This window comes from Dromaius novaehollandiae, chromosome 2 (assembly GCF_036370855.1).
Source record: "Dromaius novaehollandiae isolate bDroNov1 chromosome 2, bDroNov1.hap1, whole genome shotgun sequence".
NCBI classification, from domain to species: Eukaryota; Metazoa; Chordata; class Aves; order Casuariiformes; family Dromaiidae; genus Dromaius; species Dromaius novaehollandiae.
Genome location: NC_088099.1, coordinates 105,894,461 through 105,919,370, shown reverse-complemented (window position 1 = coordinate 105,919,370; position 24,910 = coordinate 105,894,461). Strand labels below are relative to the sequence as shown.

At 39.2% G+C, this 24,910-nt stretch overlaps 1 protein-coding gene across 1 annotated transcript; it reads right to left on the bottom strand.

Annotated features, from left to right (window-relative positions):
• Nucleotides 1–1,530: 1,530 nt before the first annotated feature.
• Nucleotides 1,531–15,877, bottom strand: SERPINB5 (serpin family B member 5). The gene is made up of 7 exons (XM_026114919.2): nt 15,712–15,877; nt 9,696–9,870; nt 6,972–7,109; nt 6,085–6,202; nt 5,553–5,695; nt 4,399–4,566; nt 1,531–3,057 (listed from the first exon to the last, which is right to left on the bottom strand). Exons 2-7 carry the CDS (start codon nt 9,867–9,869, stop codon nt 2,665–2,667), a joined length of 1,134 nt encoding a protein of 377 aa, XP_025970704.1. The 5' UTR covers nt 9,870; nt 15,712–15,877; the 3' UTR covers nt 1,531–2,664.
• Between the last annotated feature and the right edge of the window lie 9,033 nt (nt 15,878–24,910).

Genomic DNA, 24,910 nt, shown 5'->3' with positions numbered 1-24,910 from the left:
GGCAGGCTGTTGTGTTTATAAATGACTGATAAATAGGTTTGTTTGCCTTCTGTAGACTCATACAGCTTCGTATCTGTAATATCTGCTTGCCTTGCATGGGCTAGGATATTTTGGCATTAGTCAGGAGGTGAAAAAGAAGAACCCCACCCTGAGGCAATGTTACTCTACTTTCATGGAATAATCTTTCCTGGCAAAGGTATTGACAGGGAACTCTGCTTGCTCACATGAAGTTGTGTGGCTGTGCTAACTTCAGAATTTAAAAAGAGTATGAGCTTCATTGAGTTAAGACTCTCTTGTGGATTGGGACATTTTCAGACTCAGAAAAAATTGGAGAGAGTGATGTCTGGGCTTTTCTCCTTCAGGAAGTCTCATCCAGGTGGAGAAAGAGGAATGGGGCCATCTGTCAGAGATTTCCAGCAGTTTAGCAGACCAACACAATATTAGAAATAGGTCTTACATGGCCTGCTGTGTATCTGGAACTACTGGACTAAGAGTCAGTGCCCAAACACAAACAAACTGTACAGAGTAGAAGAAACTAGTCCACCCTGCCTACATGCAGAGTCACTATGCAGCTGCTAGTCAGCCATCAACTGCTTGTGTGATAGCCTGACCCACCTGCTACAGGAGAACCACACTAGAAACCATAATGATGACAGCTCCAGATAGCTCTGACTCCAGCCTCCAAAACTGATCAAAGACAGAGACATTTAAAGCATTATTTGGTCACCTGTGTCCCACTGTGTCGAGTGATATTATACAGCTATCGCTGAAATTATTGAGCTGGTAGAGATTTTCACAGGCAATTCCTTGTCAGACAGGACAGACTGCAAAATAATTGTTTTATTTTGAATTCTTCTTATGCTCTCTAGCCACATAACAGAACACCTGATGTATATCAGTTCAGATCCCCAGAGGTCTGTAGGGATCCACCTCCCACTGGCTTTGGTGGTAGTTAGTCCCCTCAGTATCTTCAAAGACGTGGGCCAGTGCCTCCAGATAACCCTCTGATATTAAAATGTGTTAGAGAGCATTAAAGGCCCACACAGGCGAGGAACTGGTAGAACCACTTAATCATTGTGACTAAAGGCTACTTATGGTTTGGCAACACCAAGAATAAAATCAGAACTCCTGTCTCCAAATTCATACTAGCCACCATGCCGTGCTCCCTTCAGCACAGCAAAAATACTGGTGTTAGAAGAGAGATATACATACTACAAATTGCATGTTCCCATTAAGAAATCTTTTCCCAGTTTTTTTTTAGATCTCAAGCACCAAGAGGAATTCTCAAATAAAATCCCCTCCTTTTTTTTGAAGATACTTGATTGAATTCACTGCATATTTTGACCTGCTAGTAGCGTAATCCTTACAGTGAACTACTGTCATGTGATCCATAAGGAAAATCCAGACCTTGATTTAGTCATATGTTCTGACTCTGTGGCCTAAGTGAATCTGTTCAGTTCTATATCATCTACTGGAAGTCAAGAATGAATTATATCAGACTGACACTGGAGATATTGCAGACATTTGACACAGGTTTTATAGTGCTTTATTCTGGACAGTAATTAGGTAAACCAGTACTGAACATATGCAGCAGGCAGTCTTTAGATAGAAATGAAATCTAATTACCATGATGGCATATGGAATTTGGAGACTGGTAATTACAACGTTAATCCCACTCAAATTGAAGTCCTTATTTCTTTCTCATACCTCAGGCATTAAGTAATTGTATGGAGCCTCCTTAAGGCCCAAACCAAAATTAGAAATGACAGACAACCTGTGCCTGAAAAGTGTTGCACTTCTAGTATTATGCTAACTGATTCCTACCCTAGAATTGCATAACCTTCTTTTTCGCAGGATAAATACAACAGGACTCCTCTTAGCTGCAGTGAACTGGTCCCCTCTTCGACGTTTGAACAGGAATGCGTGAAAAAATCCCACAGAGGAATCAGACCCTCCAACCTATGAACTGTTGTAGCTCACACAGAGGAGCGATATGGCTGTACATTAAGGCAGTGGCTACTCTTGCCTCTTGCATCCACAGGTCTCAATGCAGCTGCTGTTTCACAGATAGCTAGATTCTGATTCTACCCTGAACTGCTTAGCGGCACTGCAGAACTTGAGTGCTGTTTCCTTGTGCATTAACAGGGGTCCTTTAACCACCCCGGACTGCCAGATTGTAGCCAGGCACAAGGGGAGGGCTATAACACCACATGTCCACGTTTCCCCTTTAGGCAGTAGGAATCCATAGAATGTGGGTCACGAGGTAGAGTGGTTTGGCTATGGAACGGGGATGTCGCTCTTCCTACGGCTCTTCCTCCCAGAGTCCTTACAAGTTCCCAGTCTATCAAAAACAGGCTCTCAGTTCACTCTGCTTTAGGGGAAGAGGAGAGGAAGAGTCATAGAGGAACAAAATTTACTTGTTGCTGGGAGTGGGATACCTCCTGGTAAAATACGATGTGTTCTCCATAGTGGGAATCCTTCAGCTTAAGGGAGTGAAACAAAAGGAGACAAACTAGTTCTGCTGCATATGTAGAGTACATTGTGTTACATGGCTGATATATGAACATCTCAGATTTCCTTTCAAAGGTGATAGGATGCCAGGCTTTACAGGAAAGTGCATCACCATAGATGTAATTGTGCTTTTTCATAATTAATATGCCCCACTTAAGGAGAACAGAATCTGCCTGAAAGAATCACGTTGCGAGTTTTGTTGTGCCTAAATAAGAAGATAAATGGATGGTCAGCTTTAAATTCATCTTTGTGTTGCAGAATCCGGTATCCTGGTACCTCTCGGGACTCACCACCTTGTTCATTTACTGCCACAGAGACTTTATGGATGATCTTTGACAAAACTACACCTTTAGTCTCACACATTTCAGAAAAATCTGATGCACTCTCATTAAAGACGTTTGTCATCCCCAGGCTTTCCAGAAGTGGCTTCAGGTCATAGTCACCTTCAATGTTAAACTTTGGAAGAAACACATTCACTTTGGTGTTGGCCATCGTGCTGGGATTGGTCCACTGTAACAATGTCTCAGGTGTAAGTGCTTTTTCCAGCTGAAGTCATAAAATAAGGAAGAAAATTAATGGTCAGCTCAAGGAAAAAGGGGGAAAAAAAAAAGACTATTCCTGCCATTCCCACTCCTGTCAACACCCAAAAAATAAAGTCCAAAATGCAACCTTCAGTTTTTGAATTCACAGTTGGAGCATTCAAGTTTGAATTATGCTCTCAGTTACATTGAGGTATGAATAATTTAATTCATAGGATATGGCCTCCTGGAGCAACTCCATTGAATGTGCATAGTCCAGCTATTAGCACCTTACAAGTTTATGTTGTGCAATCACCTCAGCAACCACAGGAAGGAAACAGAGAAAGACAGTCTTGACCCAGGTTACATATAGCTGATTGGCAGATCCAAAAGTGTTGATTCCTGACCCTACTGAGTAATGAAACTACTAGTATTTGGAATAGAAGAAGACTCCAAATCCAAAGCATGATCTTGATCAATCATGCAGCTGTTTGAACAATTTTTAAGAACTGGAGAGTGGGGCTATAGAACTTGGGGCCATGACAAACTGGTATGAAGGAAAGGCCTGGCCTGCATTTTAAAATCTGTATGTTCTGTAATTTCCTCCTACGTAAAAAAGTGCCTCACAACTGCAAGGGCAGATTCCTCATGCCTTAGAAATTTAGACCTAGTTGCAGTAAGTTACACGGGAATCAGTGAGGTCATCTGTCTCTTAAACCTTTAAATTTTGAGTAGAGGTGAAAACGTGATCTATAATTTTCATAGTGAAATGACATAAGAAATATTTGTTCTTTAGGTAGTGGCTCATTATCTTTTTCTGTGCAGTTGCAAAAAAAATGGCTCTTTTTAGACACCTCTCCTCAAAATTAAAAGTTAGAGAAGTGTAAGATGTCAGTAAAATAAACTACTGGTACACAGCAACTGAAGAAAATGAGGACACCTAAGTAAATAAGGTCTGCACTATTGAAAACCCAGTAAACATGACTTTAAATACTTTATTATAGAAAAAAGCTTTTACAAGAAAAAAAAATAACATGAAAATTAAATCTTTGTGAGAGATTTTCAAATATTTATAGATTCCTGAAAGTGCATCATGGGCACCTTCTGCACTTTATAACTATCTCTCTGCACACTCTGTCTAAAATAATGTCTTGTTCATGACTTCAGAATTGACCACAGTGGAAACGATGACATCACAAATATGACATCAGAACAGAGAAGCAGAATGAGAAGGTAAATTCACAGGAAGATTGCTTTTTGTTTCCTTCTAAATAGCTTTTAAATAACAAACACCTTCCATAAGATTAGCTGATTTTAAGTGGGCTGTTTCCAGGGGAAATATCATATGAATTCTATTTTTTTCTCTCACCTGTTCCAAGCCAGTGGTCTCATCTTCAATCTCTTTGGGCAGCAGAATGAGCATGCTTATATGTTTGTTAAGGCATGGAAGCTCAAGGATCGCAACTTTTAATTCTTTTACATAGCCCAGGCAAAAAGTAGCTTCAAGATTCATCATTTGCACTGGTTTAGTTTCAGTCTGCAAAACACAGAGGAAACGATCTAGTATCCCTTTTAATTCACAGCTAAGACAGATAGAAAAGTTTGTAAGCTTCGGGGGGAATGGTATGTCGTGCTACCATCAGGAAATTGGTTGGCTTTTGTATGTACTGAAACCAGTGTTAAGAAACCCTTCTACAGTGATAGCTGTTGGCTCCTTGAAGGAGCTGGCCTTCCAAAGAAAAGGAGAAGAGAATTCTGCTTAATACAGTTGCAATGTATTGTGCCTTAGAAGAGAAATTTACCTAGTATGAGTGGCCCTTCATATCTGTTTCACTGAGGGCTACAATCTATACTGTCTAAAGGGCATCATAATGTTAGTAAGTGTCAAGGACTGAGCACATCTCAGCAGCGAAGGCCAAGCTGTTCAATAGGAATAACTGACATTTTGGTTCAGGAGCTGAAACAGAACAAGAAGAAAAAATCAGGCTTACCCAAAGCCAGATGTTTTGTTTTTCATGAATGAAATAAAACAAAACAAAAACTCTTTATTTGATGGGGAAGATGAACAAACTGCTCTGTTCATCCAGAAACTCCTTTTAAAGCTCAAATTCAGTAGGAAAATATCACTTCAGAAAAAAGACTTTGCAATGTTTTCACTTAAAAATCATAGTGTTAACTTTATCATTTAAAAAAACTTTTTAGCTGAAGTTGTTTGCTGGTTTCGTAATTTACTATTTTTTTCAGTCAATCTGAAATTCCAACTTTTTTCATGTGTGTATATATATATAAAAATATATTCTTGGAGTGTAATCTCTTTATCTCAGAAATATTTCCAGATGTATATCTTGGTTTAAAGCTGATTCTCTGGTCACTATATTCATCGCTGGTCACAGTTTCGATAGAGTCCAAGAATGCCAAGGTAATAATAAACATTTCTCATTTTCTCTTGTTGGGATTTGTTTAGTTCAAAGTTAGAAACATTTATTTAAGTAGAAACAGTACTCTATTTTTTTCAAAACTTACCTTGTTAACTTTAAAAGGACATTCTTTGATCTCTGCCTCTGGGAACTTCTTCATCCAGTTTGTGACAAAATAAGCTGCATTAACTAGGAGGATCTGAGTCTGCTCATTTACACTGTCCTCATTCAAAATATTCTCCATTTTACCTGTGAAGATATTTACGCTCGTTGTCAGTACGACAAGACATTATCGATGTATCAATTGCTTCAGCTGAATATGGAACCACTATGCTGAACTAAAATATTTGTGTGCTGCACTTCACAGGTGGAAGATTTTAACTTCAAGGGAAAATTCCAAAAAGAAGCACTTAATCCCCTAATTGTAGTTTAATATTTGAGGTGGAATTTGGGATCCAGATTGATCTTCTGAATGACTTTTTTTTTTCTTGGCTTATACAGCATGGAATCCAAATAATATGTGTAGTCCCATTACTTTCACTATGTATTTATTTATGAAAGCATTACTAAAGAGATGAGGACAAAGATCTCTTTTTTCAAAGAAGTAAATCGCATCCCCTATGTTAAACTGTACTGACCATCAGTTAGCTCTGAAAGAGACTTGTTGATCTTCTGTCGGGTCTCCTCAGTTTTTTCTTTGAACTCCACTAATTCCAGTTCAGATGGAAAAGGCCTCTTTGTGGAGTTGACAAAGTCCTGAAAGACACAAGCAACCAAAGTCATCCTTTATCACGGGATAGCTAGAGAGTTTGTTACTGAGGACTGAGATAACAGACAGTTCACATCATGAGCGTCTTCACCACCTGTTCTTTTCAGCAGTGCAGTTGGGGACTTTATTGCTGTGGATGGGTATTGACATTTGCTGTAACAGAGGCTGAACAGCAGGCAGTCTGATTATAGAAGCTTTTAAGCATGCTGTAAGTTTTCTGAAACATCACTTTTTAGGCTGATATTGTCCTTGCTTAGGGCCCTTTGAAAAAAAAAACAAATAGTTTTTCTCAGTTATTTGCCAGGTCTGTAAGTTATAAGGCCAAGGTTGTGCCTCCTTACATATGTTAAAAAAAGTACAGCTTATACAGTAATTACTTGGGTGTGTGAACTGGACATACATTTGCACCTTCTTTTTTTTCCACTCCTTTTCACTCATACCTACAATGCAAAGACCTTGATGTGGCATAGAAGTAATAATGCATTCAAAACGTACTAAGCCTACTGACCTAATGCATGTTAATGAAAGAATTAAAAATGTTGCAATAGTTCCACAGCCTGGGGACTAGCAGCACACTGATCCTTCTACAAACATTTATGGCAGCAGAGAAGATTATTTTTTTCATCATCTGAGTCCAGCCAGCTAACAGACAAACTGAGATGCTTTATTTTAGAGTAATGTTGAGGGTCTCACACCATAGCCTATCAACATGCTAGCCAAGCAATTCATAGCACAAGACTTTTCTGCAGTACTTACTGTTGTAGGATTAAGAGACTTTTCTACAAAGAGCCGTTTGACCATTTTCAGTGCAAAGAAACAGCTGAGTCTGGAAACATCTGAAGTTACTGTTTGGAACCCGAAAGAAACATCTTTGACATCTTGTAAATGGAGTACCTGTTAAGCAACACAGTAAAATACTTAGCATCATTTTTTTTTATTTAAAGATCCACTAACAACTTAATAAATACTGCTTGTTTGTGACCAGACCTGTGCCTTCTTGTATTTAAGCTAGTTCTTGCTCTTTGCTCAAAAAGTATTTATTTGACAGCTTCACATAAATCTAAAGATCAGATCCTATCAGAACTTTAACCAAATGTATTTCTTTCCTGTGAGGAATCCACAGAAATCAATAGAGCTGTTCATACTGGTAATGTAACTTAGTTGACTAAATCTCTGCAGTATGGAGTTATGATGTTTTCAGCAAATTCACATTCCTAACCAAAAATATGGAGTTTTTAGGTCCAATAAATAAGTGTCCCAGTTAGTCCCCTCTCTATAAATGGACTGAAGCTTTAAAAATGCTTAACTGATGATCGGGTTTTTTTGGTTGCTGTGATTGATACATAATATCACATGAAATTTTAGCAAAAATTGATCAGATAACTATGTTTGTGCAGACAGTCAAAGTATGAGCTGAGGGTAGGGCTGCTGACCCACACACATCACATCCCAGCTCTCGGGAATTACAAGTCCAGTTCTAGGGAGTTCTGGGATGACCTAAAACTTGCTGCTTCTACGCGTCAGAGAGGAAAGGTTCCTGCTGTTTTTATTCAAAAATAACCTTGTTATTTTTTTAGGAATCAAACATCTATGCCTGCTTGTTACAAGGCTTTTGACGGTGGCTGTTTTATTTAAGGGCAGCCCACCCAACCCTCCTCACCTTTCTCACATTCCTGCACAAGGCATATCAGGCATTATCATTGCCTTCATCCCCCAGTCCTGCTCTTTCTCCCTGAACACTTCATACCTTTTCAGACACATTAAATTGCTATACTGCCTCAGTTCCCCTCAGTGTCCTCCCCTCACCTTGATCAGCGGGATCAGAATGAAATAACCTATCAAGTACATAGCAACAGCACATTCGTCACAGCTAAACTCCATGATGATTTTTTCCTCAGAAACAACTTTCTCAACTCATTTCCTCCTTCAACTCTTTTATTTCTCGCTACATTAAGGGCAGAAAGCTTTTCTGTCTGTAAATTACAGCTGGGGAGAAAGCTACACTTCCTCTACTCATCTACCTGGGAGAGCTTTTAGCACAGCTTTGTTAAATGATATTCCACAGTAAGACTGCCAGTCTCACTTCCTTTGTATCTAGAATTTAAAACTCAACCATACCAAGCATAAACTCAGGGACAGGCAGAAACTAGAATACACATGGAAAATAGGAGATACTACATTTAAAAACATATCAAGTTCCTCCTTAGTATCTGCGGTCAGCACATTTTGTACACCATTTGAAAAATGTGAACCATAAATGCATTTATTCAACAGACCTCTATTTGTGAATGTGTGCTAACTTATTATGGGAAGGCTCAAAGCAAATTGCAGATACAAGTGAAAATGAAATGAAGTACAGATTAATATTTTGAATTCTGCCACTAGAAGACCAGTGCTTGAATTTTCAGAGAGTGAGGAATGCAAAGGGTGTCATTAAAATTAAGAAAAAGTTTAGATTTAATATTTTTTTTTGAAAAAACATTCTTGTTTGGAAAATTCTGTGATGCCTAGAAGACCTTCTTGGATCTGTTTCTACATAGCACTGTGAATAGTACAAGACTCAGTGTAATCTGTGACACGAGTGGGGGCACCGAAGGGTGTGGCATACCTTCAGTGAATGAGGATGCACAGGGAGGAACTCCTAAAGAAGGGAAAATGAATTTGAACATGTAGAATGTCCCTCAAAGTGAAGTGATAATTAACATATACATGTGTACTGAATTTGCTTCTCATTCACCTTTAGATAACTGCAGAAAATGAAGGCAGCCTCAGTGAGATAAAAAAAAAAAACTACGTAAATCTCTGTTCATATGGAGGCAGCAAAAGAGGCTGTGAGGCAGCCTCTCTGTCCCACAGTGTAGAGTTGGTACGCTGATCACATCGTGATGGTGTGGTGCTGCACCCTGGTGTTGTAAACCCCTCTAACACCACGAGCTGCTTGTAGGGAGGAACGTAGTTCAGGTTGGGACCCCTTCTACTGCATTCATCTTCTCTTCATTGTCTCACATGAGAAAGGGGAAACGTTAACGATAGGGCCGCCAAGAACACTTGCTGACGGATAAGGGCTAAGTTATTTCCAATTCTATAAGGTTTAGGCCTTCTTAAACAGTTAAAAGCCATTATCTCGCATATGTAGCGATCTGGATTGTGATTTGGAACCACAATCAACCCTGGTTGCTCAAAGGAGACAAGGCTTTTATGCAGCTGTTGAGAACTCAGCCTACCCCATGTCCCCTACCACCTTATACATGTTTTAGAAAGCTTTTTCTTTATGCCAGTGATTTTCAACCTCTTTTGATATGTGAGGCCCTGAAGTGTGGCCTCTTACGAATTTCAGATGGACACTTTGCAGTTTGGCATATAAGGAAACCACTGTTATACTGCTATTGCAGCCAGTAGAGTACTAAAAAGAATAAATAGGAAAGACACCTGCAACAGACACATAATTTTATACACACAGAGAGGATGCTGACAGCCCACCTGTTTCATCTGGTTTGCAGTGTCGCCTTTTGTTGCTTTATATGCCAGAGCCAGAGAAGTTGAGGTACACAGTGGAGCAAAAATGATATTGGCTGTTTTGTCCTTCTCACAGAGTTTTTTGAACATATCAACTGCAAAGGCAGTGTTTGCTAGTTGCAGAGCGTCCATCGTCATCCTGAAACAGAAAAGGAAAGAGGGATATGACTGACAGCGTAATTATAGCTCCTGTTGCAGTGGTCCCTGGGCAGAGCACTCATTTAGTTACTGAAGAAAGAGGTGGGACGCCAGTATGAGAACTGGGCAGCTTGATCCTACAGGGAGAGAAAGCAAGAGCCTGACTGAGCCTGCTCAGCTTCAGAGCACACCGGCAGCTTCTGAGAAGCAGGGAAGGTTTCAGCCTTGTCTCAGTAAGGTAAATGTGAGTGATTCAGTAAGATTCATCATCTTCAGTGACAGCTGGCAATGCCATGTGTTACATGGAGAAAGTATTACCAGAAGCACTTGAGGAAATCTGGGCAGGTCAGGGTGACCCATGCATATTGAGTCAAACTGGATCAAATTGGAATTTAATCTGTTTTGAACTGATACTCTTAAAACATCCAAACCTATAAGGTTCTCTGCCTATGCTCTGGGCTCCTCTGACACCCAGACATCCCTTTAATAGTCTCATAAGCTTACTTGTCTCTTGCTTCATGATTCTAAGGCATGATTCCCTATTCTCTTGTCTTGCTAGAACTCTGCAGAAAGCTGTCTGGTCCTGTTGGTTGACATTGTTGTAGAAACTTAAAGTCTCCTAAGTAAATACTGTTGTGTACCCATTTATTGCTTCCAAGGTTTTAACTACAAATATTTTCCTAGCAGTTCCTAACAACTGCAGTTGCCGCAGGGCAGTTAGATGATCTAGGAAGTCAGGAATGGAAAGGGTGGTGCTCAAGGGACAACTGTTGCAGTCCATGTTCTGGGAAAGCTAGGGGATATTTTCATCTTCCATACCACTTTCGTATGGGTAAAATTGCACTTTGGTGTAAGCACATTTGTGTAGATTCAAGCTAATGAGTGAACAAGAGAATATAAGTCAATAGCATAAGTCTGACGTTAGACCAGCAAGCACACAAAAGGTGATCTTCTGGTATAGTGAACTTAACACCCAGTCATCATGTGTTCCGACAAGAAGGAAATACGTTAAAATTTGGGTTAAATAGCTTATTCAAAGGTATTGACAGAGCCAGAAATGAAATGGAAAAAATGAATATGGAGAGAAACTTCAAAAGAGACAAGATTTTACACAGACCCTTACCCGGTGTCTTCAACATTTGCTCTCTCCAGGAAAATTGGCAATATATTGGAATAAATATAGTGTGGAGGGGGTGATATAAAGATGTGTGGTTTTGTGCCTATTTACACTTACATTTCAGGCTCTGGTACGGAAGATCTAGGGGTTCTATTTTATCTTTCTACTACGAAAAGAAAAGTCACTTATTTCTCTAAAGCATTGCACTGGTAAGAGATTTACTGAGCCTTTGAAATATACCTTAAGAATAGGGAGTTCTCTCAAACAACTGACTACTTAACACTGCAGCTGCAAAAATTTACTTACCTGGTTCATATCATTTGCATCCCAACCAGAAAACATCTCTCCAGGTGGGAGAAGCAAAATATAGAAGACAGAAAAGGGAAAAAGGAATATATGGACAGCAAACTGTCTCCAGCAGGATATCTTTCTTGACCATTCACTATCAACCCTGTTTAGAAAGGCATTTTTTAATGGGAAAATTCTCCCATTTGAGTGCATGTGCCCTACTGCCCAGCTTAGCTGAACATCCAATATGAATGTACAGATAAGCTGTGGAGCAGTCCCTTTGAAGCTGTGGTACTTGACAGTAGTGACTTTCAAAATAATCTGTGGTATTTATACATTTTTATGGGAGTAACAGAGTGGGTGCATATTTTGCCTGCAACACAGTAAAGAGAACTCTTTCATTTACTGGTGTGGCTTGTTTGATTAGAGAAGGCTTTTTACAAAATAAATGTCCTTAGTTTTATTGTAATTCACCTCTCTATATATTCTTGGATAAGCACCTGGTTTATTTTGGTCTAAAAGATGCTGTATGAAAGGTTACTGAAATGCACTGCACAATTTAATTAAATAAAGACAATGTACTGGCATAAAATCAAGGCTTTTCAGACCCATGTTTGAAAAGCACACCCAGCTGGCACTGCATTCTTGCAATGCACTCTCTTTGTTGGTATTGACAACAAACTATTTGCTAACAAATCACCTCCCATTGCAAAAAAGTAATTCATTTTGAGGAGGGAAAACATAAAATATGTATCGCTGAAAAAGGTTATCTCCACTTAAAAAGAGGATGAAGGAGGATGCTTTACAACATCTGGAGGTTGTAAATATTGACCCTTGTATGTGTTCTTTTTAAGTCAGAATATCAGGACATGTCCATGTTCTAGTAATCTGACAGCAGCTGCTTTGGAAAGAGAGATTATCCACATAAGATTCCATTTTACAGTGTCAGTACGCATCAAGCTGGTGTCAGACTGAGATTCAGGAAACTCCAGATAGCTTGTGGAGTATAAAGCAGAGAACTAAATGCCACCGCAGCACTGCAACTATCTATCTCATTCCCACAGTCACACTTTCTTGCACACAAGAGCAATTAATTGCTAGAAAAATGAAACTTCCTAGAAACTTTGGGCGAAGCACTTAAAGAAGGAGAGCTTTGGGTAGAACGGTGGCAAAAAACAGTTAAAACCAATGTGAAGGCCTGAGTGTTGTTTAGGGAGTAACTTGGAACAACAGGGACAAAGGGGTAAATGTAAAATCTTCCTTTAAAATGCCTCTCTGCGCTTGCTCATCACAGACATGCACCCTTGTGCCTGTGCATGAGTTAAATACTGTATATGAACTACCTTGCATGGGTTATTTTATTTTTCCCCAATAACTCATCCTCTGAAGAATCATTCACACATGAACACACAATACATGTGCATACTATCTCTGTCCCCTCTCCCTCTCCTCTCACTTCAGCTAAAATCACAATGTGTAGATTTGGGGCAAGTACTGACTTCCCAGGCATTTCTTACTAAGAAGTTGTTGGAAAAAGACCAAGGAACCAAGAAGAATTTGTCATTAGACATCTATAATCTTCACAAAGACTGAAATATGCAGAATCTCACAATGCAGAATGGCAGAAGAACTTACTAGTGGAGTATAATATCATATTCTAGTGCTGGCTGGCCTAATATTATTCCATCTAGTCTATCCTTACCAGCTAGGAATCAATATGCAATCAATCTTTTGAAAATAATTATTGTTCCACTCTGAGTTTGAACTACAAATACTATGCTGCCCGTTTACCAGTAATATTTTCAGTTGTATTGGCAAATGGATCTACTGTGATTTTAAAATGTGTATGTGCTAACTGTGTTTTGTTCTCTTGGGTTGCAAGAGATTGAGAGTGAGGAAATCAAATAGGAGATTCTGCAAAATCAAATAAAACTCTTCTTCCTTACACCAGTGAAAAGCTGTAACATGCCTTAGAAACTCTTCTCTTCTGTCCTTACTGGTAACTCTGATATTGTTCATCTTGGATTATATTCTCCTAGACTTTAATATTCTTTTTAAGAAAGGAATATCCTTTACTTTAGCTGAAAACCTGAGATGTCTTGTGATGAACCTTTCATTTACTGTTTGTTCATCCAGTAACTGCTGATATTGTTGTGGCTTCTTCTGTGCTGGGTAAAACTGGTTCTAGTAGTTGTAAAGCTCTCCATCCTTACGATTTCTTTCTTTTAGTGCTACAGTTGAAATAATGCAGATTCAGGGCATTTTGTTTGAAAAAAAGCTCAGCTTCATCCTTATTCTTGAATGCTGGGCTGGATAGCAAAGAATAATCTCTATTCCACCACCTTTTTGAACTGCACCTGGTCAGTCAGAGTTTTCAGGCTGCATTTATTAATGATGTATGATATTCAGAGGCTCATGATATTCATATTCTTGAAAAGAATTTACTGTATTAAATATTACAAAATCTTGAACCTCTTTAAAGCATTGAGAGTCCCAAGCTTTGAGAGATCATTAAAGCAACATCCCAGAGGGATGGAGACTCCCATCAGGAGGAAAGTCCATTAGCTGCCCATTAGCAGCCTTAGAAACCAGACAGGGCTCCTGAGTCACGGGGAACTCTCAAGCAGGGAGGAGCCAGAAAGCTGAAAAAGAAATTTGAAAAAGGGCTGATGCATGTGCTGAGTCCCTCCTTTCCCAGGAAAGAAGTATGTCAGCATTTTGACAGAGGCCTGCGGCACTGTGGCATCTTCTGAGCACAGGTAGCCTGTGATCCACCCAGCTTTGCTTAAACCTGTGACTAGGCCAAGGCATTATAGAAACACCTTCAGACACTATAGAGGCTATAGGACTGGTTTAGGGAAACTTGATTTACACATGTTTTTTGGTATAAGATACCATTTTTTGCTTAGTCATTCTTGAATGCAACAACAACAACAACAAAAACAGAAAGGCTTTGTTTGTGTATTTGTTTACTAAGAGAAGAGCTAAATATAGCTTATCCTTTAAAACAATAATCAGGAAAACAGCGACATCTGTGTGGAAACCTGACAAATCAGGTTAGCTATTTGGTAGGGATAATCTGATGATGCAGAACGAATATTTGTTTTATTCTTGTCTAGGTTAAGCAGTCCTTGTGGGAGAACACATCTGTTGGAGGCAAAGTGTAGAAAGTGTTGGCTAGCTGATATCTGGGATGCATTGGTTTTACAGCTTAGGAGCTGTGAGTGAAAGCACTGTGGTCACTTCAGTTTAAACGAACTTTCCTCTGAGAGGATAAACAATATGAAACGACCCACATGCCTATTTGACAAATGAGGCATTAATGTTCAAAACTAGCTCAAGCACACTTAACATGCCCCCAGTTCAGCTCTTAGTGGAAATATATAGGAAAATAAAAAGGGTACATCATATAAAGGAAATATGAAAATATAGGAAAAATAGGAAAAAATAAATAGGAATAGGAAAAATAAATAAAATTTATAAAATAAATAAAGATAACAATAGTAAACAGAAAAAAAAGGAAAATATAAAAGACCCAAAATATAAAGGAAGTGGAAGATTTTTGTGGGCCTTTTCTTCTACTTCTAAACGAATGGCAGCTCTCCAACAGGCAGACTATCTGGTTACCTAACAAGGACACAGTCCCCTCTGAACAGACATTTCTCTAGGAAACACAAAACACCAGACTGATGTTTTACTTCCATGGGCTCTGTGAATCTTATATGGTTGTGGAAAAAGCACTGTCAGCAATCTAGCAGGGAAAGTCACTCCAGAAAGAAAAGAGAGAAACTAACCCCCAGAATATGCTTTGTTGTACCTGAATAGCCAGTGAATTCTTAAAATAAATGGTCACAAGGAAAATAAATTGATAATTAGTAGACTTAAATTCCTGCCCTTCACTTTAAGCAGGTGAGGATTAGTCACTTGATTAATAAGCCAAAACAAGCAGAGCAGAGTGTATATACCCCCACAGAAAATGAGAGGAGTATTCCTCTGCAACAAAGACTTCTAAAACAGCCTAAATCCTACTTAGACACATGGAGCATGTTCACAACATCATACACATCCTGCTTTTTGTCATACAGGCCAAGCAATTTGCAATAGACAATAGGAACTAAAAAGATTTTAATAATTCCTAACGTATTTGCAATCTCAACTGCCAAAACCTATTCAACATTTGCGAATAATCTTTTGAGGGGAAGGCATGTAGCATGATAAATGCAGCAATTCTGGGATGAAATCAAAATGTTCTATAAAACCATTTGGGAGGGCTTTGGTATGCCCTCTCATATGTAGATAGACATAAAAAATGTATCTTTTTGTAGAAGTTTCTTTATCCCACTCCCTTTACACAACTATGTTTCATGATGTAGATTTGTTAACTACTCATTAGGTAATAATTAAAGTATCAGAGGGGAAAAAAAAAGCTGTACTTACTTTGAAGGCTATAAGACTGGCAAACGAATCAATGAAATCGGCACAGCACGAAGAACTAGCTACTTGTGGTGAAACTTTGCCGAGCAGAAGAATCTGTTAGCTCGCTTGCTCATTGACACCACTCCCACTTTCCCAATCTCAGTTTGTACACACATGCTCTCTCTCACTCTCACTTTCCTTTTTTTTTTTTTTTTTTTTTTTTTTTTTTGGCTTACTCATTCTTCATGGCAGCTCCTACTTCGGAGGAGCAAAATGATTCACGCCAAAGTTGTCCTTGCAAGCTGAGCTGCTGAACACAACATGCTCCAACAACATGCCCCAGCAAGAAATAGCAGCCTTTGTATGTTGCCTTCAGCAAGTGCACGTCAAAAGGCAGCAGACAAAAAAGAATGAAGACTCCAAAAGAGAGGGTATAGGAGTGAATGAGCAATTAAAAGATCTTCTGAGCAAAACAAGTGCTCCAGGTTACATTGGAATCAACACTATTCATAGAAAATCGTAATTGTGAAAAAGATGCCCAGGAAGAAAACCAAAACGTGTAGGAGTGCATGGCTGGGCACTTTGCATGTGTGTATGCATTAAGGCAGTGTCTCACTTTGTCTTTGTATGGGGTGTATGTACGCATTTGGTTGCCTTAAGAGCCCAAGGCCAGACTAGAACTAATGCTCACGGAAAAGTATCCGCCCTTCTTGTTCCTCTAAAGAGAGAGCTTCCTCCATCAGAAAGCCAGGCTCTTCTACATGGGAGCAGACTTCCCCACTCAGTTTTTTGGCCTTCTGCTAGCTGCCCCCAGAAGCGTGAGGGGAACAAAAAAAACTGTGGCTTCTCTCTTTAACCTCCAGGATGGGGAACATGGCATCCCACAGGCCAGGACAAGCCATGGCTTCATGTCCTACTGTCCACATTCCTACTGATGAACATAAGAGGGAGAGGGAAGAAGAAAAGGAGAGGAAGATGTGAAGATGCAGCCTGCTGGGCCTATTTTTATTTGAAAGATGTACTTAGTTCTTGTCAAGGAAAAGGTGGCCTACCTCTGCTCCACATCATTTCTCTTGTCAGCAAGTCTAGCTGCCTGCAGCAGGGATCAGCAACTATCTCCTGAGAGGCCACAGCTAGTGTATGTGTTTAATCCATAGGAGGAAATGGTGTGCTACACCACAGACACAGCTCAGGTTCACACCTTAATAACCCCAGATGGCCCTGTGTACTTTAAGACCACTAGAGCACTACAAGAAAAGGTAAATACAAGAGAACTGAGTTTGCTTTCAGGTTTGCAGCACTGGCATGCCCAGCTACCTAGAGGAAAGGGCTAGAAAACCAGAGTACCTTCCCAATGACAGAGTGCCTCTTCGGTGATAGTGCAATTGCAGAGTTGTTATTTGCTTCTGCAACAGCACACTCTTTTCTTGTTTTGAATATAAATCAGTCCACATGACTTCCTGGTTAGATCCTATGAATGTTTCCTTCCAAAAGGCTCCTAAGCACTTATTGCCCAAAGATAATCATATTTTATTCCCTTCTGTTACACAGATGGGGCTTCCCTTCAATCATTTACATGACAGTGAAATTAAAAGCTTTATGCTTTGGCATAAGTGAATTCATAACAAACACAGGGCGTGGACATTTCTAAGCAATTATAAGAAGATACAGGCCAGCTTGGTAAGCTGTGTGATCTGGGCACGAAGGCCATCATTGTTATGTATCTTATTGTGTGTTCAAGAACAGAAATTCTGATTAAAATCCACATTTATGTTAGCTACCAGAGTCTTCTCAGCTGTCTGCAGGTAATCTGAAGCCAAACATTGCTGTTCCTGCAGGAGCAAACTTTCCTTCAGACTCAGGTCTATCAAATACGGCCCACTGTGAAGTGACTTGGGAGCTTTCTAGATAAGCAGTAGAGTAGGCAACTGCCAGATTCCCTTTACAGAGACAGCACAAATCACCAGGTTCATTCCCCTGATAGTGATAGGTGGGAAATACAGGTGTGTAGGTATACCAGTTTTGTTTACAGTCTGGGCAGTGAAACAGTGGAAGAACTCTATTTTGCCAAAGTATGTAAACATCATTTACCCTCCACTAGAATACTTCTCCATGATAAGCAAGATCTGACACTGTGCAGCTGTACAGAATCCTTTAGCCTGATGTAGTTACTACTGAGAAATTTATTATTTCTGGTGGTGGTACCATGAAACTAATAATCACTGCTGGAATTGTGATGCCTTCAAATGAAGGGGTGCACATTGGTACTGACAATGGAGTGGCTCAAAGGGCAGTTCTACTCCCCCGTAAAATTAATCTTTTGAGTTAGTTTGCTATGAAGGCTAGAGTTAAAATAAGCAACTTTCTCATATCTTCATATGAGTATTTACGGGAATGCCAGACTAACCGGGTCTTATATACGGGCCAAACGGGAAAAAAGTGCAAAAGTTCTTACCTTGAAAAGCAGAAGATGCTTAACTTGGTGTACTTGAAGTTTGCAGGAGACAAGAAGGAAAGCTTGCTTTCCCATCCTAGAATGCTCTTTCTCACTCTGACTGATTGACACTTAGCTGCATCAACTTCCCCATCTCCTGTATTTAGCTTTCATTGTTAGTTTTGTTCAGTTTAACCTCAAAGCTTTTACAATGCACACCTATTATGACCAGTATTTCTGTCACTAAGTTAAATATTAATAGCTTCAATAATGGGATTTTTCCTCATCATAAAGTCAAAACCATTTTAACTCTCCTGTGACCTGGAGACCTCCTTTCTGCATTATCTCAAAAGACAAGTTAGAGAATAAAAAGGTAGAAACAGTGGGTGTGTGATGTGGAATAGTTTGGTTATTAAAAACTGAAACCTCATAATACCGACAAGTTACAGTCTATTGACAAAGCAATGGCTGAGCTTTTGTCCCCCTTTTCCAGGTCACAAACATTTTCTGGTCTTCAATAGCCCAATGAAAAATACAAACTAATGCCTTACTGGACACTAGGATCCAGCAGCTACATATAAAATATATGCGTCTTCATCTATGAATCAGCAAGCTGGACACGCTTCACTGAGGAAGAGATGTGACCAGCCAGATGACTTTCCTGTTACTCAGCCAGCTTTCTGACCTAGATCCCCTGGCTCTCCCTGCCACTCCTTCTGAACACCACCCAGGAACTTTGTTCCTACACGCTACCTGAAATAAAACAGACTTCTCTCCACTCTTTGAGCAAGCTCAATTTGGAAAAGAAAGAAAGAAAAAAAAAAAAGGAATACTGCTGCTTAATAGAGTGCCGTGAACTATTTCAGAGACTCAAAGCATCTACTGCAGTCTTTTTTTTAATTTTTAATTCATTGATGTTCAGGGCATGTCTGATTGCAATTAATGCTATCATGCTCTGAAGAACACATTGGAAATCACTTACAAATTGGACTGAATGGAACAAACTGGTGCATATTTTTTATCTCACCCACCCACCCACCTACTCCTGAAAGGTACAGCATCTTTTAATCTAGTTGGAGCTTTCATAGTAAGCTCTGGATCTTGCGAGGAAGTCAATAATAGGAGGTCATTTTTATGCCTTCAGTTTGATTTAACAACCTTCATTTTTAACACAACTAGAAAATTCAGAGAGTAAAATTGCAATGTTTTTAAATATGTATACACAACAGAACTTCTTGTATTCCTCATGTAACATGGGTCTAAGTTACTATTTAGAAATAGGAATAAATACAGTCAAAAATATTTTCTATTTTATTAACACTAATAAAGATCAGACTGACAGTTGTAAACCATAAAATTCAATTTGCCATTGAAATAACACCTACAATAGGAAAGTGTTATTCTATGGTTCCATTGAAAGAGACACAAACTGAACAGTAACAAGCTAGCCCTCTCTTTTTTCCCTTTCTTCCCACAGCATTTGCATTGATATGCATAAAGGATGGTGTCAGACAGCAACACACTGATTCAAAATGTATGGTAGCAATTCAGTTTTCTTCAGGCGTGTCTACTGACATAGAAGTATTGCTCACCAATAATTACTTCTAACAACAGACAGGAAATTATTTTTTCATGCTGTCATGTGCTAACATCATCATTTGGTTTTCCTAGTAAGGCTGTTTTGGATTGGGGCATATGTTTCATTGGAAAACAATTGCAACAGACAGCCAAACAGCTGACAACTTTCAACCAGAAGAAAGCCTTTAACATGACAAACAGGAAATGAATTTTCTCATGTGCTGGAATCAGCTCATTTACCATCTGACCGTTTTCCCTAAACACTGATTCACAACACTTAGCACCTGGGATAATGCTTGGTGAAATACAAATAAAACAGCTTAATAAATGACATAGACATGACAGACTATTTGGAAGAACCTGTGGAAATAGCCTCCTAATATAACTAGGAAATCAAAATATGAAGGAAAATCCATATATGTAAAAAATACAAACAACTCCGACATATTAATCTCAAAGTTTATCTTTTTCTCCACTGTACAAATGATTAAGATCAACTTCTATGAAACAAAAACAGAGAGACAATACTTTGAATTAATTATTTCTGATTGAAGCATCGTGACCCACTTCTGCCAGGAAGAAGAAAGTTTGAATCCACCCTTGTGGACACAGATGGTTCAGGGTGCCATCTCATGGGGATACTGGTAATATTCTTTTTCCTTTGTCATTGGTGCTGGCAATTACTGCACCAACTTCCTTTTGCCAGGTGGTAACTGCAACTCAAAACAATCTGCCATTTGACCTAGAAAAAATGGAAGCAAACTCAGGTTTGTCATGTTTCCTCAGTCATTTTTTTCCATTTAGTAAACTTTCAGATCTTTATCTTGAAGTTTTGGTATCTTTAATGGACCAAAACGCCTCTCTCTAGTATTGCTTAGGTGACTGCTGTCACCTTATTGAGACCATTTTACCACTGGAATATGGTTATTATTTGAGAATGTTTTCTCCACATATCCATAATTTACTGTTCTGATGATCTGGGGAGCACCTTGACTAGTGAGTTATTGGCAGCATAATAATCAATCAGTAAGTTCTGAACTGAGCATAGGAGCATATTTTAGAATTATCAGGGACTCTGTTGCCTAGTAAAAGAAAGCCTATATGAGGAAAGGATTGCACCTGTGAAGAAATCAATGTGGAAACTTAACTCAGAGCTTGAGCAATTTCTGGAAGGGATTACATGATATGACTGCCCACCATAGCCCACTTGAACTCTGACACACAGCTTCCCTTCCAGATCTGTGTTTGTATTATTCCCTTAAGTGTTTCCCTGTTATGTACAGAGGGAGGAGGTGTAAGAATTGGAGATTTTTTTCCCTCTTTTTTTTATCCAGTGTCATGATCAGATGAGTCATTTTCTTCCATGATTGGAGTAGTTATAATGCGTCTGAGTGATTAATGTAGGTAAAGGTACACGCCTTCCCCAAATTATTTATTGCAGTTTCACAGCCAGAACATCTGCGTTTTAAAGAAAAGAACAGCTTAGAATCAATATTCACTGAAGATTTCATTAGAAATGGGCCTGCCTCCACATTATGAATTTTCTTCAGTTGTTTATTTTTGGTGGAGGATGGAGAGAAGGCCTTCGTTTATCCTTGAACACAGCTAAGATGTGTTGTGAACATGTTGATTCTTGCTTCTCCAGTTGGTATTTGGCAGATCTGTTAAAGGAAACAAAATCACCATGTGCATTTTACACCTTACTTGAAGGAACACACCCTGCACATTCATCTCTGTATGATCGGTGGCTTGTACACATTATATCTGGAACCAGTCTTGACTTCCAGACATAAAATTTACAAATAATGGGCCAAATCCTCAGCTGGTGTAAACTGATTAGCTCCCATGAAAGCAAGGGAGCTATTCTTATACTCAGCTGTTGGTATCATGATATTTCACAACACCAATAGCCTGGGACATTTAGAATTGCATCACAAAACAGACAGAAAATAAAATTATATACATTCCATATCAGGAACAGGTGATCTAGAAAGTTGTAATTAGGTCTATAGGAACTTGTGGCATTGAAATAATCTATCCATCTACATATTTAAGGTGAAGATACAAAGCCCACTGAGAAGGTGGCTGCTGATTTCAGTGGGTTTTGTATAAAACAGGGCAGCAGAGTTGTCAGTGAGAAATGTATTGAATAATGTGGAGAAGGTGGTGTACATATAGTAACCTTATAGACAGCTATGGTAAAATAATAGCCTGGTTCAAAGAGCTTGCTGCTTAAGATTAAAATTGTTGTCCTAAGAGTGGCTTGGATGAAGAGAAAGATAAATGACTTCTCTATCCAGTTTCTGCTACTTTCCATGCAAGACTTAATTAAAGGGCTTTGGGATTAATAAAGAAGGATCTGGGGGTGAAATGCTAGTCCAGAAATCTAGTGCAGACTAGGATGCAGTAATTGCACAGTCTCCTACTCCTAGTACAGTCACTGGCCTTTGGTTGTTGTGGGATTTCCTTGTATTCCCTCTAGCTTGCATAAGTGAGAGATACAACAGCAAGTTTCTTACCACTGACATGCTCATCCCCCAGTGTACCACCAGTACGTCTTCTCTGCTGTGGAAAGAGGGAACATAGTGATTTGAGGACACGTTGGATGGCCGCATTTCCTCCCACTCTCCCACAGGTTGAAGAACTGTGAGAGTTCTCCTGTATTTAAGGTCTTCTACACTTCCAAAGTGTAAGACATGTTCAGATCCCTATTGCTTAAAATATCAATTTAAAGGAAATGACAAGACAAAGCACCATTCAGAAGAGAAATGGTTTGAAAGAGTTGCAGTATGGCTTAGTCCCAGATCATTTCTCCTTCCCCTTCAGCTCCTTATTCATTCAGACTGGATGTCATTTAGTAATATTGTGAATACTTCTCTCTACAATCACACAGGCGAAAAACATTTTGGATTTAACATGAGAACAGCAAAGTCTTCTAGACATGTCAGAGGTAGTGAGTCAGTTTTAGAGCTTACCCGCATGCTGCAATACTTCACTTTGCAGCAGCTCAGTTCAGTTATTCTGTTCTATATTGCAATGACAAGTCATTCCCCTGTAATCTGTCTAGAGAGATCTGGGCTTTTTTGTTTTGTTTTTTTAATCTAATTGAGCAGGTTTGCTTCTTTGCTTCTTGGTGTCTAACGGCAGAATTTAAATTTTTGATAGTCTGACAATAACAAAAACTACAGGCTTTCCTTTGCACAGGAGAGCAGATTCCCAGAAAGAAAATCTGTGTCTACTCACTGATTTGTGTCTTTTCAAGACCATGAGGCACAAGCCGTAATAATCAGCTAGTCTGAACCCCTGCATTAGACAGACTGAAGAATCTGATCTACCATTCTCTAATTTCTGTTTGCAGAACATTGCAGCATATATTTTGAAAAATCCAGCAGTGGTTAAGAAGACCCTCAGGAGATGAGAGCATCTACCATATCACTAGTTGTTCCAAAATCTTACATGAAGGCAATGTGAAACAATCCAAAGTGCATCATCCAAACCTGAATCTTTTAAAACTTGAAGAAAAAGTGACTGGTGATATTTTTTTCCTTTTCTTTATAATCAAATCTCTGAAGTGAGTAGGGCTGCAAGCCTGTTAAATGTTGTGACTGTAAAGACATTTAAAAAAAATATGCTGCTACACCAAACTCAACAAAGCATAGCACAAATGCCCCCCCGAACTCATACCTGGATGGAGAAGCCGGCAGTTCTGACTGGCAAAGTTGGATATCTTAAATGAACATGAGTCAACCAATACAGCACTGAAGCCACTTTTGCTCAATCTTGCATGCAACAATGAAATCATCATTGAAGATGCTTTATTCCATTCAGTGTCAATAACTTTTAGTAAGATCTAATATATGAAACAGTATGCAGAGAAGACCTAAGTGAAATTTTTATCCTTGGCAAAAGAATGGACTGCCAACGTGAGTGTCCCTGTCTGGTTAGTTCATGATGAGGAAAGGCTCAGAATTCCCCAAATGTATGCTGTGTAGGGCAAAAATTTTCCCTGAAGAAAACACAGGCAAAGCTAAGAAAAATACTGCTTCAGATTTCACTTTTCTACCTGACAATTTCTGCTTATATAACAATAGAAAAAAAACTTGAAATCCACTGTGCTAAATGTTCCTCAAAAACACAAAGAAGTAGTGCACTGTGTATTTCACAGACTGAATACAGAAGCTACATTTTTATTGCTGTGGTTTGTCAAAAGATCAAATGAAAAGTTTCAAAAAGTCCCCTCACTAATATCTGCTATCATTTTTTTCAGACTGTTCTCCTGATGTGTTGAATTAATCTCACTATGGACAGCAGGTATATAAATCTGGAGTCAGTCCACTTCCTTCACTTCCTGAAGATAACACATTTCATACACAAACACACACACACATTCTCACCCTTGAAGGCCAAATCTGTATTTCCCAAATCAAAATCATAATTCTGAAAGTTCATCACTTCTGCATTTTGAAGAATCTTCATATTCTAAGTTTCCCAAGGTGAAAAACAAAACCATTCACGTATTAGTAGAATGATAATTTTCATAACAACTAAGAAATCTAAGGAAGAAGTTTAGCTCAAAAGGTATAAATTTAAATTTCCCTTTCCAGAGAAGCACAACCAGATCCATTACTGTACTATGCCAGAAATTATACTGCCACCATCCACCATAGGCTTTGAATGCCTTCCCAGTGAAATGAATTAGCAAGAATAAAGTCTCTAAGCAGATTTCATCTTGTCTCAAGCAAAGTGTAAAAGTAGGAGGAGTAAGAGGAAATATTAATTTTTCAATGTCAGTTTTGCAGAAACAGATGTTTCATCAGAGATTGAATTTTTGGCAGCATTTTCTCTTATAGACGGATTTGAAATATTCTTCTCTGAAGTTTATTTTATAACTGAATTCTTCTGAATGAACTGCATTCCTCTGACTGCTTTGTTCCCTGCCTGGATAAGTTTTGTCCCAGCTACCAAGATCTCTATTACACAACAGACCACTGTACTGGGGTGGTCTGCAGCTGAAATGTGACTTTGGGGTAGCTGGTGCTTTGCCCAGAAAGGAACCACAGAAAACGGGACTGAGGCCAACACCAAGAGGAATTCTGACGAGAGACAGGGCAGTGCTAGGATACCCAGAGCCCCAGGGTTTTTGGGCAGTGATGTTCCCTTGTGACCCTGACGCCACTCAGGTGCTCCAGCAGTGCCCCCAGGGGATGG